At 41.0% G+C, this 18454-nt stretch overlaps 1 protein-coding gene across 1 annotated transcript; it reads left to right on the forward strand.

The window, feature by feature from the left end:
- The first annotated feature begins 949 nt into the window (after nt 1–949).
- Nucleotides 950–14424, forward strand: LOC126395885 (uncharacterized). The gene is made up of 10 exons (XM_050053660.1): nt 950–1078; nt 3065–3125; nt 3230–3492; nt 3920–4016; nt 4418–4684; nt 6997–7116; nt 8530–8574; nt 11328–11378; nt 12015–12138; nt 13750–14424. Exons 2-10 carry the CDS (start codon nt 3071–3073, stop codon nt 14237–14239), a joined length of 1512 nt encoding a protein of 503 aa, XP_049909617.1. The 5' UTR covers nt 950–1078; nt 3065–3070; the 3' UTR covers nt 14240–14424.
- The last annotated feature ends 4030 nt before the right edge of the window (nt 14425–18454 follow it).

The following is an 18454-nucleotide window of genomic DNA, read 5'->3' on the forward strand; positions in this document are numbered from 1 at the left end:
AGTAATCTGTTACTGCTACATTTCAAAAATAATCTTCCCAACACTGAGTAATTATAATCCAGTAACAGACAGGGGCCATTCTGCTGCATGATAAGTACTTACTTTTGACACTTTAAGTACATTTTGATTCAAATGCATGTGTCATTTTAAGTACTTGTAGCAGCTTTTTTGCATATAGCCCACATGGATATGGTTTACTTAAGTACAGGATGTAAACACTTCTTCTACCGGACTGATTTGTCAAAGCTTTGGCGGTTACTGTAACCTAAATGACATAAATACATCTCACTGAACTGTAAAACAGCTGAGCCGTGTAAAAGTGGAAACTGTAAAGTCTACAAACATACTGCTGTACTGTACACGTGACGTCACAGGGACCCCCGCGAGGGAACTGATGATCACAGAGACAGAAACAGAAACAGAGAGGAAAAAACACACAGACGCCACCAAACACATCTCGCAAAGTCTGATCAATTTGATTAACAGACAACTCTTGAACGTCTCTTATTATTATTTATTGGCACGCGCAGCAGACACACAAACAAACACCTGCCAATAAAGTTTACAGGTTGAAGGTGGCGCTCTGCAGACATGAGGCTTTTGTTAACGTTTAAGGTGTTGGAAACTTGTAGTTACCAGATAAGACATCCGGGACGTCTTTCTTACTGTAAACAGCGCGCACTCATACTTCCTTGTAACCTCGTTATGTTGATAACCTTTCCTGGGATATGACGCGCTGCTTTGTTATTAGAAAAGTAGTAGCCTAGACCTGTTTCCTCGGTAAGGGATTGTAAAATAGCAGGATGCAATGACGTTTACAGTATTTTTTTTATAGCACACGTAGTATTAACAACATGGGGATAAAAAAAATCAGTTCTTCCTCGGTTGTTGGAGTCAAAAAGTTTGACAAACTTGAGCTGAACTCGCAAACGTCAGTGTGTGTGTGTGTGTAGGGGGGGCGTGTGCATGTGGTAAGGGCAGTCATAAACAGTAGAGGAGAGGCAGAGCGCTCAGATCAGAGCTGAAGGAAGAAGGAAACACCAGATGAAAATATATCCAGCTGTTGCATGACCTCCAGGTAAGAAAATTTGCTATCACTGACTGTTAACAGCAGCATTTGCACAGCTTTTAAACCTGTTTCCTAACATATTATTATAATTATTTTTATTGGCTATACTATTTATGTTGGAAGTAGATGTTTATTTGTGAAAATTTAATTACTTTTTCTTTTAATTTTGTATAATTTATGTGGTTTTACAAATGTACTTTTTTTATGTTAATATATCACTGTTTTGCCAAGTGTTTGAATGTGTAGCCTGACAACCAGTTATCTTAACAATAGTAAACATGCTCACAACAGGCTTTTGTAACAAACTTGAAACTAACTAAATTAAGAATTCCAATATGTTATTTCCATGGTCGAAGAAACTCCAATTAATATTTGTGAACATAAGCTGCTCTCTGTCAAAGAGCCACAAGCCACAGAAGTGAGGTCACAGGGTACAAATTCCAGAGCTGCTCCTCAGACAATGAATGGGAGCCTGATTTTATGCACCACAGAATGTTTGGTTTCTGTTTTTGTACCCAAATGAGTTTTACTCTATTGTAGTGTTCTCAGCTGTGAAACAGAAAATATTCCTGTGTACTCAGAACATTCCCCTGGGTGCCCTCAGTGTCATCAAGAACATGTTTCACCATTCATTGTCAGTAAAGCAGCTCCAGAGTTTGTATTTGATGCAGCACAAGTTTGAGTTTTAGCACTCTGGTTTTGGGATTCAGGAGAGAGTTGTGCCTGTTTACTAATAGTTTTTTGGACTGCTTTAGACTATAATGTGTATGTTAGAATATGTATGAATTCTGAAAATGGGCAGAATTCCCTCGAAGCAATGGCAGCTCACCCACATTCAAAGGCATAAATGTTCTGCCAAACTGCAGTTCAATCAGGAGAGACACATTTTTATGGTAAAAGAATATTTATTAACATGTGAACGAATGAATAAGAATGTGGAAAGTCTTTGGCGATTAGACCCCGTAGAGATGGTGTGATTTAAGGAGAGTGATAAATCCATAGTCGAATAGGGAACCCCCCTGGGGTCTAGACGCTGGTGGTGGTAGAGGTGGTGAAGATGAGATGAGAGGAAGATGGAGAAGTGCCGATGATCTGGATGAGTAGAGGAATGAATCTTTGAGAGCTTGTCCTGGACTCCGGATACGATGGCTGGAGGTGACCGGGGTGGACAAGGGTGCAAAGATTCTGCCTAAAATGATGGCTAACAGCAGCAGAGGAGAGAGCAGATTTAAAATTTTGCAGTGGCATCCTGATTGGCTGAGAGATCGTGGCAAAGTGTGATGGGATAACTAGAGGAGTGAACACCCATAGACAGCTGATTAGAAGGAATAGTGGAGAGTGGGATGGAGAAAAATGTGAAAGGGTGAGCACGAGAAAGGTCTTCCTGATTGAACTTACGCTGAGCTTCATTTGTCATTTCCATCTCACAGATTATTTGCTTTTAGATCTGTGTGATATGGTGCAAGTGAATAAAACTAGATTTGTAGGTAGAATTTCATTCTAAAAGGATTACTAAAAGTGCACCCCGATTTTTACGTGTTTCATGTGTGTCTGACTTAATATGTTCTACTGAAGCATATTTGCTATCAGATGAAATCTATTCTGAGAAAAACATCTGCTTTGTGAGTGTGTGTGTGTGACACAGCTCCAGAGTCAACAGGGACAACCAAGAGCATCCTTTGTACTATTTTTAGTTCTTTATCAAGAATAAGCCAAGAGGGAAGTAAAATGCTTTGCAGAGCTGAGTCATGCTGAAATTAGGAAATAAAAATGTATATCTCACCTACATGTGATGTTTTGATGCGATGATGTGTGTTTCTCTTGTCTCAGAGTCATGTGTTTTTTTCTGCGGAGTGTTGAAGTAAGCTAGATCGAGCTAGCTGTGGCTGTGGAATTCACATCTGGCCTTCTCCAGTAAAATGACTCATGCTTCTCTGTAACACGAACAAAAAAACATCTTAACATCAGTGCAACTCCTTTTTGTCTCTTCCTTAGGTGTCAATGGACTGGGCCTTTATTCTAGTTTTGCAGATCATGCTTCAGCCATCCCTCTCAGGTATGTGGTAGAATCTCTCTTTCAGGTATGTGGTAGGAAATGTACAACAGACACATGTCATGACTGTGTTAATCCTGACATTACTCTGTGTTATCCCCCTGCAGTGTTGTTCACTGTTGAGGCAGAGCAAACCATGTACAAGTCGAATTTCGGGGGAGCTGTTGTGATGGGCTGCAGGTTTCAGCCCAAACTATCAAGTCCTCTTGCTGACCTGAAGGTGACCTGGCACTGGATCGGCAACGGCTTGGTTCGGGATGTTTACTGGATGGACGACTGGAGGGAGAACCTGGCGTCCCGGGATCCAGACTATGTGGGCCGAGTCAGGCTTCTCACTGATGAGCTGCAGGATGGCTGGGCCAAGTTAGAGGTCAGTACTGGCAGTGATGTGTTCAGGTTCACGTAGAATTTGTTATGGGTTGCCTTTGTACATGGGCGTCTGCTCTACCTACTTAGCTACTGGGCACCCTTGCCAGCTCCTTTTCATGCTATCAGGAATTACCAAGGCTCACATTCCCCACACACAGGATGGCATAGAAACTGCACTGCTTACCTCAAGAGTATCATATTTATCTCCCCATTATTCTCTGTGTTCACAGTACCAGATACTCAGGTATCACTGCCAAATAGAGACAGAGACAGTAGTGTTTGTCTAAAGCAGAACAGTAAACAAAGAGATGTGCTAGAAATAAGTGTTGGAGATAGCAAAAGAGGGACTACGCAACTGAATTTATGATTTTCATTCATGATTTTTAGTTTAAACCAAGACACTACTGTCTTCTTTTGTCACTTCACAGATCTCCAAGCTCAGGATAAATGACTCCGGCAACTACCAGTGTTTGGTGCAGACAAAAGAAGGAGCCGATTATAAAACCATAACTTTGTCTGTTACAGGTAAGAGTCTGTGACAGTGTAGCACTATAATATATTAGGTCTTTAAAAGGGGAAGACTCCAGGGGTTTTGTTGTGGGAAGGATGGGCCGTAGCCTGTGGTCATTTCTGGGCAGCCGGCGCAGCAGTCATTGTGTGAAAATGAAACTAACACCAATATTACTCAATATGTTAAAAAATGCTTTTGGCTCATATAAACTTTCCTCGAGATCTTCCCCTAATCATGCAAGATGTCTTGATCATAATCCTGAGATTCTCATGGATCAGATTTGATAGGACTCATTAGACTTTATTGCATTGCAGACAGAGCACAGGCACTGAGACAACGACATGCAGTTTAACATTTAATCAGCAGTTAAAACAAGGTACTTATTGCATATTCTTCTTGTCTGATTCTCCTCCAGCACCTTATAAAAATGTGACTAAACACATTCAGAAGGTTGAAGAGGGGGACGAGGTGCTGCTGACCTGCCAGTCGGAGGGATACCCGCGGTCCCCTGTTACGTGGCAGGATGGACACCGGCGGAGCATCACTTCCAATAGCACAGACAAATCATCTCCTAACCAGCTTTTTAAAGTCACCAGTCAGATACGCATCAAATCGTCAGACAAAAACAACTACACGTGTACCTTTATGAATGGTGGCTACTCTGCAACATTTGATATTCCAGGTATGTTTTTATTTCCTTTCCTTCTACTTACAAAAAAACTGAACTGGAGAGAAAATGAAAGCAGACAGGTTTTTAAAAAAAATATATATATATATATTGACCATTTATTTGCAACATCTCCCGGTCAAGTCTGGCCAGGGAACTTAATTTAATGTCATGCCCCGTCACTCCCCCATCATTTCCTGTCAGCTCCCCATGACCCGCTCCCCCTCCAAAAGATTAAGGAATCAAAAGAAAGCAAGCAAACAGTCATCAGTATGATGTGTCCTGCGGTGGAATGTAACCAAGTACATTGACTCATGTATAGTGCTTAAGTAGAATTTTGAGGAACTTTACACTTCTTAAATCCTCTGCTTGTCAGAGGGAAATATTTTACTTCTTACTCCACTGCATTTATTTGATAAGTTACTTTGTAGATACAGATTCATACAAAATATAATCATCTGTATGATGCATACAAATAATTGTAACAAGCCAGCTCAAAGGCTGCAACAAACATAGGAAACAAAAGGGTAATATTTATTTACAACAATAGCGAAAAAGAAACGTCTGTAACCAAAAGAAAAAGCAGGAGAGCCTATGAAGAAGAAGAAGTAGAAGGAAAAAGAAGAAGAGGAGCAGGGACTAATTTTATTCCAAAATTGCATAATTGCCTAGAGTTGGTTCGTGTTCTCACGGCAGCATTTACAAGCAGACCAGATCAAATGCCTGCGCGAGAAAGCTGCTCTTGATTGGTCAGAATTTCCATGTGGGAAAAATCCAGGAAGTAAACAAAACGTTGAAGAAGAGCACACTTGTAAGATAAATGTGACACTTTCTAATGTCACAATGGAGGGACAACTACGCAGGTTGATTTTAGCGCTGCTCATCGTGGACTATATTGCTGTCATTGTTCATTTTAGTCAAACTAGAAAACAATGTTTTGATGCACTGGATGTGCTGAATGTGCATATTAAGGCAGTACAGGAGGAGGTGCACATTAATAATCCTCCAGGACTGTAACATGCTCATGTTTAACCCAAACAATGTGTCATGTGACTGCAGTTGGTTCGGGTTGAGGTCGGAACACATTCTCACCACAAACAAACTGCACCAGAGTTTGTTTATAACCACATCAAGGCCACCTCTTCAAGAAGGTCTGGTTGGTTTGGTGCACACCTGAGTGCGATTGCTGTGTTCACACCTGCCCAAACGAACTGCACTTAGGGGGCAAATGAACTTGAGTTCAACTGAACCAAACCAAACAGGGCAGGTGTGAAAGCACCCTTAGAATGAGCTGTTTATATCTACATACTGAGCCACCATGTTGTTCTACAGTAGCCTAGAACAGACAAACCAAACACTGGCTCTAGATAGGGCCATTTGTGTTTTTGCATCAACCACAGTAGTTCTCCTTCATGCCTGGAACACAGGGGAATTTTCAGTTCTGCAAGCTCTCCGCTAAATGCCATTAAATCCTGCACACTGGACCTTTAAGTAAATCATCTTAGTACTTCTTCCATCAGTACTTCTTCATTTTTTTCCCCCCTCATGGCACCTCCGTTAAACACCTTCCCATGGATGTAAGAAAACTGAAGCAAATTTGTGCTACTTTAACTTATACACAAGAAAAATAAGCTTGCACTTCTCAGTTTGGTGAAGTCTTGTTATCTGACAACAGGAAATACAACCATTTGCGTACTTATCACCTAACTGCTGTTTCCTGTTATGTTTGCATCAGAGATATGTGCTGTCAACCCACTTCAAATGTGATTACTAACACAGATGAGAAATACCAGCCTTCAAACTCAGTCTTTCCAAAGTTACAAATTTCACTTGCTTTTCAGTGAAGCTGTAGGTGGTGTGTTTGGGTTTGAGCTTCGATTCACAAGTGTGTAGGAGTTCTGTTACAAGAGATTTTGTGTTGTGCGGAAATGTGTGGCTGGGTTGTGTTTGATGTAGGCTGCACATGTTTCTGCTTACATGTATGCAAAGGATTATTTGCTCCTTTGGATGCAGCATGTTGGAACCTGATAAGCTAGGAATATAAGGTTTGTCAGGTTATTTTAAATAAATAAAAACAGCCTGCAAATATGACAAAAAGATGAAAAGTAAAAGAAACTCTGTCTGCATGCATGGCTAATAAAAAAAAAAAAAACACTTTTTAACATCTGCATATTTTAGTTCATTATCAGTAAGGGGAAGTTCACAATGGTTTATCTTCGGTATATTTGGTTATTTCCATAGTGGTCAACCATTAAAAGCATGGGCAGCACTTTTTTGTCCTGACCCTGTCATTGCTGAATTACATGTTTTTCTCACTCTTTTCACAGACGAAATATCTGTTGCTGTTCCGCCAGTAAAGACTGACGCTGTGTTCATCGTACTGAGCATAGTAGTGGTAATGGTCGCCATTATCGTTGCAGTGCTTGTGTACCGACGACGACGAAAAGGTAACCAGTCACTCAATTCTTTATGTGAACAGCACAAATTCAGAACATGTAGCTTACAACAAACACGGTCATACACAGAATGCAGGTGTAGATTGGAGACAAACTATACAAATTGGAATACTCTCATGTCCATGCAGAGTGCAAATGGTGCTGGGATTATTTGTTCTTGCACTCATGTATGAAGCTGTAATGCACAATACACAGCGACGTGACACTGAAGCTGTAGCCTGAAGACAGTGTGTGCAGGACAGCAGTGTGTGCACTGTGCAGAACAGGCAGCATGTGCAGGGTAGGCGGGGTCACTGCAGAACTGGATTTCCCTTTAGGATGTGCCTTGAAAGAATATCTGCAGGAAATGGAATGGGAATTTCATTTGTTTTTAGTCTTGATTATTTCCTCATTGTAAGCATTCACACTGGTTTATTTTTAACTGTGACAGCCAATGCCTGTGACAGCCTTTACAAAACACTTTAGTGATTTAGGCCAGAACAGAATTGAACTTTTTTGATGCCCAACCAGAACAGAGTTGTTCAGTTTGTGTCAGACTCATTTGTCAGTATCTAAAGCATATCCTTCCTGTGTCAAAGCCATGGCAACCTACTGGTGCTTATTTTGTTTTTTGTCAGATGGCCAGAGGAACTTGTGCCCTGTCAGTAAACAACTGTGTCATTTCAAATGAAAGACACTGCAGGCTCTGACACACACATCAATACATGTTGAGTCAAGTCGCTGCTGCTGAAAAGAGGAAGTGTTTGAAACATTACAAAATTTAGACATCAGATCTGTCTCCTTAATGTCTGCCATTTTTCCTCGAGGGAAGTTTACACCACCATGTGATTTGCTATACATGCTTACATGTGACCATGACTTTGCTATTTGGATGAGACGTGTTCCAGTCAACAAGTTTGGAAACACCCATGGTGTTAGTATTGGTTTATGTGGCAGGGGAATTTGCGCAGCTGTTTGGTAAATGCGTGGGTGGTTTTTTTTAGTGTAGCACGTTTCTTGTTTGTATAGTCCCCTGAACAAGCACCTCTATCATTTCAATAGTAGGTTTATTACATGTTTCTCTATATATGAATGTGTGAAGATGATAAGATACTTCAGCTACAGGTCTGGAAACCTACAGGCGGCATTTTTTAACTGGAATCAGATCGCAATTTCTAAAAAGGTCTTGTTGTTCACCATAAAGAATACAAAGAATCGCGCACGTGATCCATCACATGTACTAATTCATGTACTTTCAATAGCACATAACATACATGATTGATATCAGATATTTAAAAGACAACATTCAGTGTCACATTAAGAAAACAGTGCCAAACCTCCACCTTTTCATCTATCCATACTTAAATACACACACACACACATGCTGTATCAACACCAAATTAATGGCTATGTTTCTTTCTATAGGTGTAAGCACTCACAGTACCAGGAACTTGGTGTTTGATGGTCGAGGTAGGTCACTTTCACTCTAAACAAAGTTGAACAATTTACTGGCAACACACAACATGTGCATGTGCAAATAATGTAACACCCATTAAAAGAATGCCTTACAGGCTTGTTACCGTAATAACCAAAGCCATGGCACAATGGCAGTGACAGGACTCACAGTCACAACCATACCAAAGTGTAGAGTAGTGTCTCTCAAACTTTTATTATAATATTCCCCTTTTAAAATATGTTTTCAGTCGAGTACCCCGCAACCAGCGCAAAACAATCAATATCATCTCAGTAAAGAAATATAAAGGTGATCACAGTGAGTTTGATCAAGGGGGGCAGCGTTCGAGACCAACAAACCACTCAAAGCCAGCTTTTTTTTAGTGACTTCTACAATCTTTTCCTAACCCATAACCAAGTAGTTTTGTTGCCTAAATCTAACTGCCAACCTCTTCTTGCTTCCAACTGCTTCTGCGTCCAGATACAACACAAAAGGCTGGCCACAGCATCATAGTAGTAACACTGGCTTCTGCCCAAGTGGCATAATACAATGAGTGGGGATGAGATCACGTTTAGAGAACTACGTTAAAGGGCCAGTGTGTAATATTTGGCATGGTTTATTGTCAATCTGAATCTGAATCTGAATATTCTACCCATTAATATGTTTATACAAGTGTATGATCGCTATAAAATAAAATTCGTTTGGTTTTCGTAGCCTTATAATTATGCTTATATATATATATATGTATAGCAAGGGCCTTGCTTTAGAGAGGTCGCCATCTTGCGCCGCCATGTATGTACGGCAGACCAAGCGGACAATCCAGCCAGCCAGAGAACGCGTTTCGCGTGTATAAATGAACCAACGAAGACAGCGGAAGGAAGGAAGAAGAAAGAGGAAACAGCAGAGAGTGTTAGTAGTTCGTCGATGGAGAGTAGTGAAAAGTTTTTTTAGTTATAAAGTTTGCGAATGGACCACACTTACCACACAACAGGAGAGAATGAACCCGAACCGTCATCTGCGAGGAAAAGAAGACGCAACTTCACTCCTTGTGATGCACTCTCTGCGGCGCTTTTCCTCCTGATGATATATCTCCCCAGCAATGGTAGCAGTAGCACCGAATCCCATTCTGTGCATTCAGCCTCTCTTCTCGCCCGCTCAGCATCAAACACATGGAGTTCCTCATCTGTATGCTCCGGCTCAAACAGGTATGGCTCTGGGTCTGTGTCCGCTACAAGAAACTCTTCAAAATCGCGTTCAAAGTCGTCCATTGCAGCTACTATAGTCCGGAGATATTGCTAGGCTAAATAAACAGCTGAGCTCTGTTTACAGGCTACGCTGTCAGTCAGTATGCGGGCTGGAGATTGGTGGAGCAGAGAGGGGAGGGGGGTCTCCACTCAGTATGGTAAACGAGTATGCGTGTATGAAGTGTGTCTGTTACGCTAGAAGAGTCAGAGTTTGGGACGGAGTCTTTTACCCCCTGGAGTGTTACCGGAGTTTCTGGAGTGCTCAAATAAACTGGCCTTTTTCCCGAACGCTCTTCTGGTCTCCTGCTCGTGAGGGATTCATTACAATATCGTAACATGGTTTAGATTTCTAAATAAACATTCACCTTGTCGCTAGAAAGACCTACTCCTGAAAAACTCAAGCGCAAGGCTTTTTGTCCCTACGAGGCCACCATCATTTACCTGACGGGAGGGGTGAGCGAGTGAGCCCTGCAATCTAGAATTTGACCACTGATGTCACTGTTTTCAACCCATTTTACACACTGGCCCTTTAACTAGCCTGCACTACTTGACTCAACACTAGTTGCAAAAATACAGAGGGTGTGCCCGCTTATGCTGGGCACGACTGATGGCTGTAACTAATACATTATATCACGCCTTAGCTTAGCCTTCCTCTATGGATCAGAAGGAATGCAAAATGTATTAGGATGTAACACTAAATACTGCGCGGGAACACAGAAGTTATTGCAAGGTAATGTAAAAGTAGTGCAAAAGTAGCAGTGACCTTTAGGGCCTCCGTAGATTCCACTTAAAAAGAATTTCGCTGCAAACAAGATGATCTTTAGTCAAATTGCTGATGATGCATTTGCATAATATTTCGACACAAGACAAAAGACGCCTACAGTTTCTGTCATTCATGAATAAGACTGAGACTATACATTTAGGGGTATCCTAAAATGCTGATCATAATTTCCTCCTCGACTGTGATGATTCACTCTCTGATCAACATCAGCCATTCTCCAGTTGCCTGGCTGCTTGACTAGCAGTTGCCCATGAAAGTTACTCATGAAATAATGAAATTGTTATGAGTCATTCGCATGTGTGGTTTAACAGTGGAAATTCTAAAATCCCTGCTAATGGCCCCTGACGGCTGTGCTGCTCGCGACCAAGCGAACATGTAGCGTGCTTTCACAAGAAGGGCTAAAACTAAGATGACTTCTTGCAAGTTACAAAAACATAACACATACGTAAATGCATTGAGACCTGTGGTTGAAGTTATTCGTGTGAAACGCTCAGTGAAGGTGCTGAAATACGGCTATTTCATGAATTACGAAAATTATCGGCATCGCGTGAAAGCTGATTATGTTACATGGACTCAACACTTGTTCTCTTGAATACAGAAGTGCAAAGATCCCCTTTTCTGTACAGTTGCACAGCACAAAGTACATCTTAGATTCGTATGTGTACACATCAAATAACTCACTTATTAATGACAATAACACTCTTCTTTGTGTCATTTTTCTAATGGCACTCTTCTTTTCCATCAGACCTTGAAAAAAATAAAGACATTGCGGAGGAGACAACTATCTTTAATGTGGGTAAGTGGCTCTCAAGTTTTTCATCGTCACATTTTCCTTAAGCCCAAGATGATGTCTTCAGATGTCTTGTTTTTTGCAAGCAGCAGTCCAAAACCCAAAGATATTCAGTGAACTTCCACATAAAATATAAAAAAGCAGCAAATCCTCTCAATTTGGCTGCTTGAATTGGTGAATGTTTGATATTTTTTGTTTGAAAAAAGACAAAATAGTGGCCAATTAATTCTCTGTCAGTCATGAAATCAGTAAATCAGTTCTACAAATGATTATACAGAATTAATTTGCAGTGGCACTGAGTAAAACCCCTGTGGATGTTTGTGGAAAACTGCCTTTAAATGTTCAATACTGACGTTACCACACCCAGTTAAGAGTTAAATGTTTTCAACAAGCCTCTCAGAGAAGACTTATTTAGCGCGACAACTTGTTCCAGGAATCTGTAGTTTTCTGTAACAGCATTATACTAAAAATGCCTTTTACTGTAAAATTATAAACCTACGCACTTCACACCAATATTACCAAACAGACACTCTTCTGTGCAAGACTGAAAGAAAACATCTACAGGATTTTTCACACCATTTGCTACCTCTTCATAAAATGACGCGGATATGGTCATGATCTGGTCTGTTTTATTGTCTGCAGGCTGCGTGGAGGAAAATCTGGGGGTGTTTCTGAAAGCCCATTATTCCGATTCCTTCAGCACAGAGGCGAAACAGCACTGCGACGCTGTCAGTGTGGAGGAACTACACCACAAGTTGCAAAACAAGTGAGTCACAAACATAGATTTTCTATGTTGATTGTTCAGATGCCAGACTTCTGTGATCTTATTTACAGTAACAGCAACAATTTGGTTGTTTTTTTTTTATTCCAAATTATTGAGAAAAGTTTTAATTACCCCCATTCTCTTTGATATATGAGCAAGCTAGCTTGCAAACTGTTAGTTAACAAACTTAACTGTCAGTCAGCAAGCTCGTTAGCTTGGCCAATAGCAGGAAAAAAAGTACACACAGCTTTTAAAGATGCTCATATATGAGAGTCTGCAAACCATTCCTCTATTGTTGAGCAGTTAATGCTTCAGCGAAGCAGGGTTAGGCTGCAAAGATGGCTTGATATTGGCCAGTGGCATAAATGTGCAATTCAGAATTCACCAGAGTTGAACTGGACATTAAAAGTTTGGGCAGATTTACTTCTCCTCTGCAAGCCAAATTATAGAAAGTCGTGATTCCATCCAAACAAATGGATATTGTCATGAATGCTGATGTGACCATCTTATATATTGATATACAATCAGTGTTAATGGTACAGTAAATGTAGTCAAGCGAAGCATTCTATGTTGACCGAGAAAGTGGAGTTCCCCTGCTTGCTGAGACAAAATGTTTTTTTCCAAGGATGGCCAAGGCATGAATCCCTTCTCTCCCTCCTTTATTGGTTGAATTGGTAAGGTTTAGGCACGAGGAGAGGAGTGAGAGTGGTTAGGGTTAGGTTAAGAATAAAAGGCACAAGTAGGGCGGGTCATGCCTTCGCCATCCTAGGAAATAGAAATCTTGCCTTGTGGAGCAGTGCCACCAGTGGCTACATATACCAGGATGCAAGCTTCTGATGTCCATTACTAGCCTGCTAGCCTATAGCTATTACTTTGTTGGCCAAAACATAGCATTAGTGGACAGAAATACTCCCTCAGTGGTCATCTGTGCACTCTCAGCATCTTGGTGGTCTTTTCTGGTTTATTTTCTGGATCCTGACACACCTCTGTGTAAGAGAGGAGTTAAACTTTCATGCATTGTAACTCACACACTCATGGTTGGGATCAGCGACAGCATCCAGCAAAAATTGCAAACGCTGACATTGATTGCAGCAGAATGATTCCGTTTTCATTGGCATTGGAGGGCAATTTGAGCAAAGGCACCACCAGTTGGTGTTTGCTCTCTGCAACTCAGATTCTGGAGAGTTTCCGCTGGCTGTATCCTCTGCACTCTTATTTTAGGATGCTATTTTTGCTGTTGGAAATGTAGCTAGTTTGCAATATAAGCAAAGAGACAAGGAAGTTCTATTTCTGAGCACCATGTAGAGGCGAAATCCAGCTTGTACAGTAGTTCTTCCTTGCCTCCAAATATGTCACTGCCAAGTCAAATGACGATGCTGGATGCAGAAAGAACAACAGATTTAGCAGTCAGTGTAGCATGCACAGAGGAATTTATTGCTTCAGTTGACTGCATTTGCCATCAACACTGATTGGACATCCATATGCAAGGCAAATTTTCCTGCAAGGAATTTTAATGTTGTGTGTGAACATATCCAGTTGACACAGCTGATAGATATGTTTTAATAGTTATATGGGCCTGTGAAGCTTACAGTCGTATCCTGCTTGTTTTTCCAGTAAGGGCCAGCCTCTGAATCTTCAAGCTTTACTCCCAGAAGCTGGAGAGACACTCTTCCTTGAGGGGCCCCCAGAAAGCGGGAAGACAACTTACGCCCACATCCTGGTCTCCTCTTGGACTGAGGGGTCCACACAAGCCCTCTCGAACCTCCTCGATCTCAGCACCCTTCAACTCCTCTTTTACGTCGACTGCAGCAAAGTGAAGGGCAGCCTGTATCAGGAAATAACGACTCAGCTTTCTCTCAGTGAAAAGATATCAACAGAGGATGAGCTGAGGACGGTGTTAACCAGGTGCAGTGAGGCTCTGCTGCTGTTGGACGGGTACAAAGAAGGGAACCAATATTTCGACGAGTCCTTGAGGAAGTTTCTAATGGAGAAAGGAGAGTGCAGGGTGCTGGTAACGGCCTGCCCAGGACACTGCCCCACACTGAAGGGGGCAGTTGAGACAGAACAGGTGCTGTTGCTCCAAACACAAATTGCAAAGTACTGAGGGCACAAACACTTGTGACCGACAAAGACATTAAGCACTTGTTACATGTTAAACAAGCATTTTATGATGTTGATATGTTTTTACATGGACTATGTTGTGTGAGTTTGTATAAGCCCAAATATGCTGCAAAGACTGTTGAATTCATATATGTATGATATGTAATAAATTCTACTTTTGTACTCTAACTCTTTACATGACAGCCCTGTTATTTTGACTGAAAATACTACAAGGAATCATTTTTTATAAGTCTTTTGTAGAAATGGGTGTAGAAACTCCACAGTACAATCGGTAATCCACCTTAGCTTTGTTTTCTCTTATCTTGAAACTCCTGAAAGGAGTTTCGGCGACATCATCAAACTCTCTGTTTCCAACAGATCTGATAGTTCAACTAACACTTGATTAACGACTGCAATAGTTTCTGTTTCTGTTCTGTGTCAGTCCGTGAGAAAAAGAAAGGTCATTATTAGGGTCATAAGTTAGACTGCAAGTGAAGCAGGAACAGCTTCTATGCTGCTATTAGTAAAAAGGGAAACGAGTGTTCCTGGCAGCACAGTGACAGAGTTGATTCCAGTAACATTTGATAAAAAAAAGCCTTGACTTTTATTTCTGCCTGTTCTCTTTTCTCTGGTAATCAAAGTGTCTTATCTCTCCGAATGAATGAGTAATTAAGACTTTTTATTCAGTCAGCATGTTGTGCTGTGGGTTCATGCATATTTGACCTATTCTTCACCAATGCTTATCCTGTTGCAGTGCCTCTCCCCAGCAACTGCAACAATGTTCAGGTCTATTGAATAACTAGAATGAATGTTGGCATTGTACGTGTCTGCAAACTATGGATACATTTATACAGATATGTGGACACTTCATATTTATTTACACTTTTGCTTTCAATTTTACAACAGTGGTCTGCTGCTGTCTGCGACTTCACTTAAAATACCCAGGTTGGTCGCCACAAACACAGGTGGAAATGCGTCGTTAAAAAGTACCCGGTCTTGAACAGTGGTCTACTGCAGTCTTACCTAAGTGAAATGCCATCCACCATCCCCGCCACCTCCTCTTGATAAATGAAGCTTTGCGTTAGTTCATGCAGGACACAGAAGTCATACGCACACCAATCACAGCCCATTCCCACACAAGGCGGTCCATTTAAATATGGCGTCCCATTGATCCCTGCTACACCAATGCTGCCACACACCACTGCTGCTGCTGAAGCTTTACCTCCACCACCCCAGCCTCCACTGCAATAACTGTATTTCCATTTGTTGCAATAAATGGTTAAATCTATGACGAGAGTGTTCCTGACTCAAGTAACATTATGATACGTATGAAACGTACAAATGAAACATATCCTTGTTTTGGAGAACTATACAATGCCAACATTTTCTTCTGGTGACTGTATTGTTCAGGTTTAGACCGGAACCTGTACTGAATGTTGGATTGTGTGTGTTTCCACTGTAGTCAGCAGTGATCAGCATGATATTTCCTTTCTCTCACTCTTCAAAATCTTTGTGTGATGTGTAATTTGCCAACTCAAACTGGATTCAGGAAACAACATACAGTCAGTGACCTGCAAAAACCAGCGCACTGTAGAAGACGTGGTTCTTATTTTCACACTGTTATTTTTGCGTTGCCACATAAAAAGGTGCAGTCAACAGCAACCTTATTTACATACATGCTTTACAGCGACGGGAGAATATTCTAACAGACGTTGAAAAAAGGAAGGCTTTACTCAGTACAGAGAAATGAGAAACTGTCAGTAACTCAACGTGGGGGGGTTTTTTTGGATAAGAAATCGGGTTGCATCAGAAAGCCGTCTGTGTTCCTTAAAGCTGCTCTTATCTACATATTTATAAGAGCACTGGGTCAAATGCTGACAGGTTTTGTTTGTAGTGATTAATCCACAGAGAATCATCACCCAATTCTGCAGTTCATCTCATCTTTATAAAGAGCATTTTAGCATCTTTCAGCTCATCGTTTTGCAGCCTGCAACTTGAGTTTCACAGCCTTGTTTCGGGCCTCTGCAGGCAGCTGTGTTAGTGTAAAAGGCACTGATAAACACACTGTACACTTCCTGCCTGGCACCAGACAGCAGACAGATAACATTGGGTGACTGTGGCTCAGAGGTAGAGCAGGTCATTCACAAATCAGAAGATCAGCGGTTTGTACTGAACCCGGAATTGCTCCTGAGTAGCAGGTGGCACCCTGGATGATAGCCTCGGTCACCAGTGTATGAATGTGTGTGTGAATGGGTGAATGTGGCGCTTTAAGTGGTTGGATGGCTATAAAAGCACTATACAAGTGCAGGTCTATTTACCACCCATTACCAGGTCCAAAGTTAGCGGCTAACTGATGAACAAAGTGAAGCATTTAGCTGCTAAAAAGATATATATTTCCTTCAGGAGCTGGTGGAGACGCAAAACAGAGCTAAAAGGCGACTCAATTGCCAGAAAACAGTTGGCATTGAACATTTCTGCAAACAACAGATACATAGTAGTTAGAATTGGGCACAAATCCACTTAGTTATGGTTAGGAAAAGATCATGTTTTGCCTTAAAGTATGTGCTTTCCATTGCTATATTCCAGCCTGAAATGCAGCGATGTCTCGGTAAAAAACAACTGCTTTTCATGCCTAAAAAGTCACTGATTAAAAATAAGTATACAGTGCAGTATTTTTCTGCAGGTGTGCTGCAATATATCATGTATTACTAATTGAACTTTTAACTAGGACTGTGCCTGTACTGTAAAAACAACTAATCATCAGACATGAAAGAAAAACCACACGACCACATGATCATGTTTTCGTGCTTTGTTTTGTGCATGATTTGCCTCTATCAGCTGTTGCATGCTGGTTATTCATGGACAACTTCCTCCTACTAATACCTGAGAACTAACGCTGCAGGAGCTGCATGTGTATTGTTTTGTTTACCCTGAGATTTTCTGCTTTGCTCAGCGAGTTAATGAATACATGCTTTAATCTGCACCGTCAGCTGTGGTGAATACCCCATCTGTACTTCTGTTTGGTCAAGTGGACTGGAGGTGACTGTATATACAGGAAGATTTATCAGTCATTTACATGAATAGGAACAGAAACTGTCTCATAAAAGAGTCATCCGTTAAAATATAACATTATTTTATTTCAAATATTCCAGTGTGTTATGTCCCTGTAGATTGTGTAAATGTATTTATTATACACAGGCATACTGAGCTATAATAATGATAGCTATTGTAACATCATCATAAATGCCCAGGCTTGGTGATCTCAGGCAAAATAACTTGGTACTGTTATGGTATATTCTGTAGATTTGTGGATTACTGTAAGAAATATGAATCATGGGAAATACCGAAGGTGTTGCGATATTTTGGAGAAGATGACAGTTGGGAATACACTGATGGACTGGGGAGAAGTAGTTTGTGATGCAAGAGTGGTTTGACAAGTATCTCTTGAAGTTCACATACCATCCAGCAAACTTGTCACTGTTGGAAACTATTCAAAGGAACAGGAATTCAACTTTTGTAGGCTGCTGCTCTCTTTCTATTACAGTGCAGCCCCCTTTTTGGAAGATGGTGTTCGATATTAAAATGATAACATTTGTATATCAGTCATGCCATGTTACTTACAACTAGTCCAGAACGCTGCCGCCAGGCTTCTGTCCAGATCTCATAAGTTCACTCACATCACTCCAGTCCTGGCATCCCTGCACTGGCTCCCTGTTAATTTCAGGATCCAGCACAAGATTCCACCTGAAGGCCACCTACTTACTGTCCCTCACACAAGATTAAAGACGAAAGGTGATAGAGCCTTTAAGGCTGTTGCACCGAAATGGTGGAATGCACTACCTCATGAGCTGAGAGCGGCCTCTTCCGTGGACATTTTTAAAAAGCAGTTAAAAACACATCTGTTTAGGCTTGCGTTCCATTAATTGTCCATTGTATCATCTCTGTATTTCGCTGCACTTTACTTTTTATTTGTTTTTGTGTATTTTGCATTGTTTCTGTTATTGTATTTTTTGTATTTTATCTTGTGAAGCACTTTGTGAGTCCTCTCTGTGAGAAGTGCTATATAAATAAAATTTACTTACTTACTTACTTTGAATTTGTGAGGAAAACTTTGCTGTTCTCGCACGCCTCCTCAGAAAAAAGCCAACATACTGATTTACTCATTGATTGGGGACGCTTTGATTCAAGGAAAAACTGCATCAAAACATCTGTTTACAAA

The sequence above is a fragment of the Epinephelus moara genome, chromosome 9, assembly GCF_006386435.1.
Source record: "Epinephelus moara isolate mb chromosome 9, YSFRI_EMoa_1.0, whole genome shotgun sequence".
Taxonomy (NCBI): Eukaryota; Metazoa; Chordata; class Actinopteri; order Perciformes; family Serranidae; genus Epinephelus; species Epinephelus moara.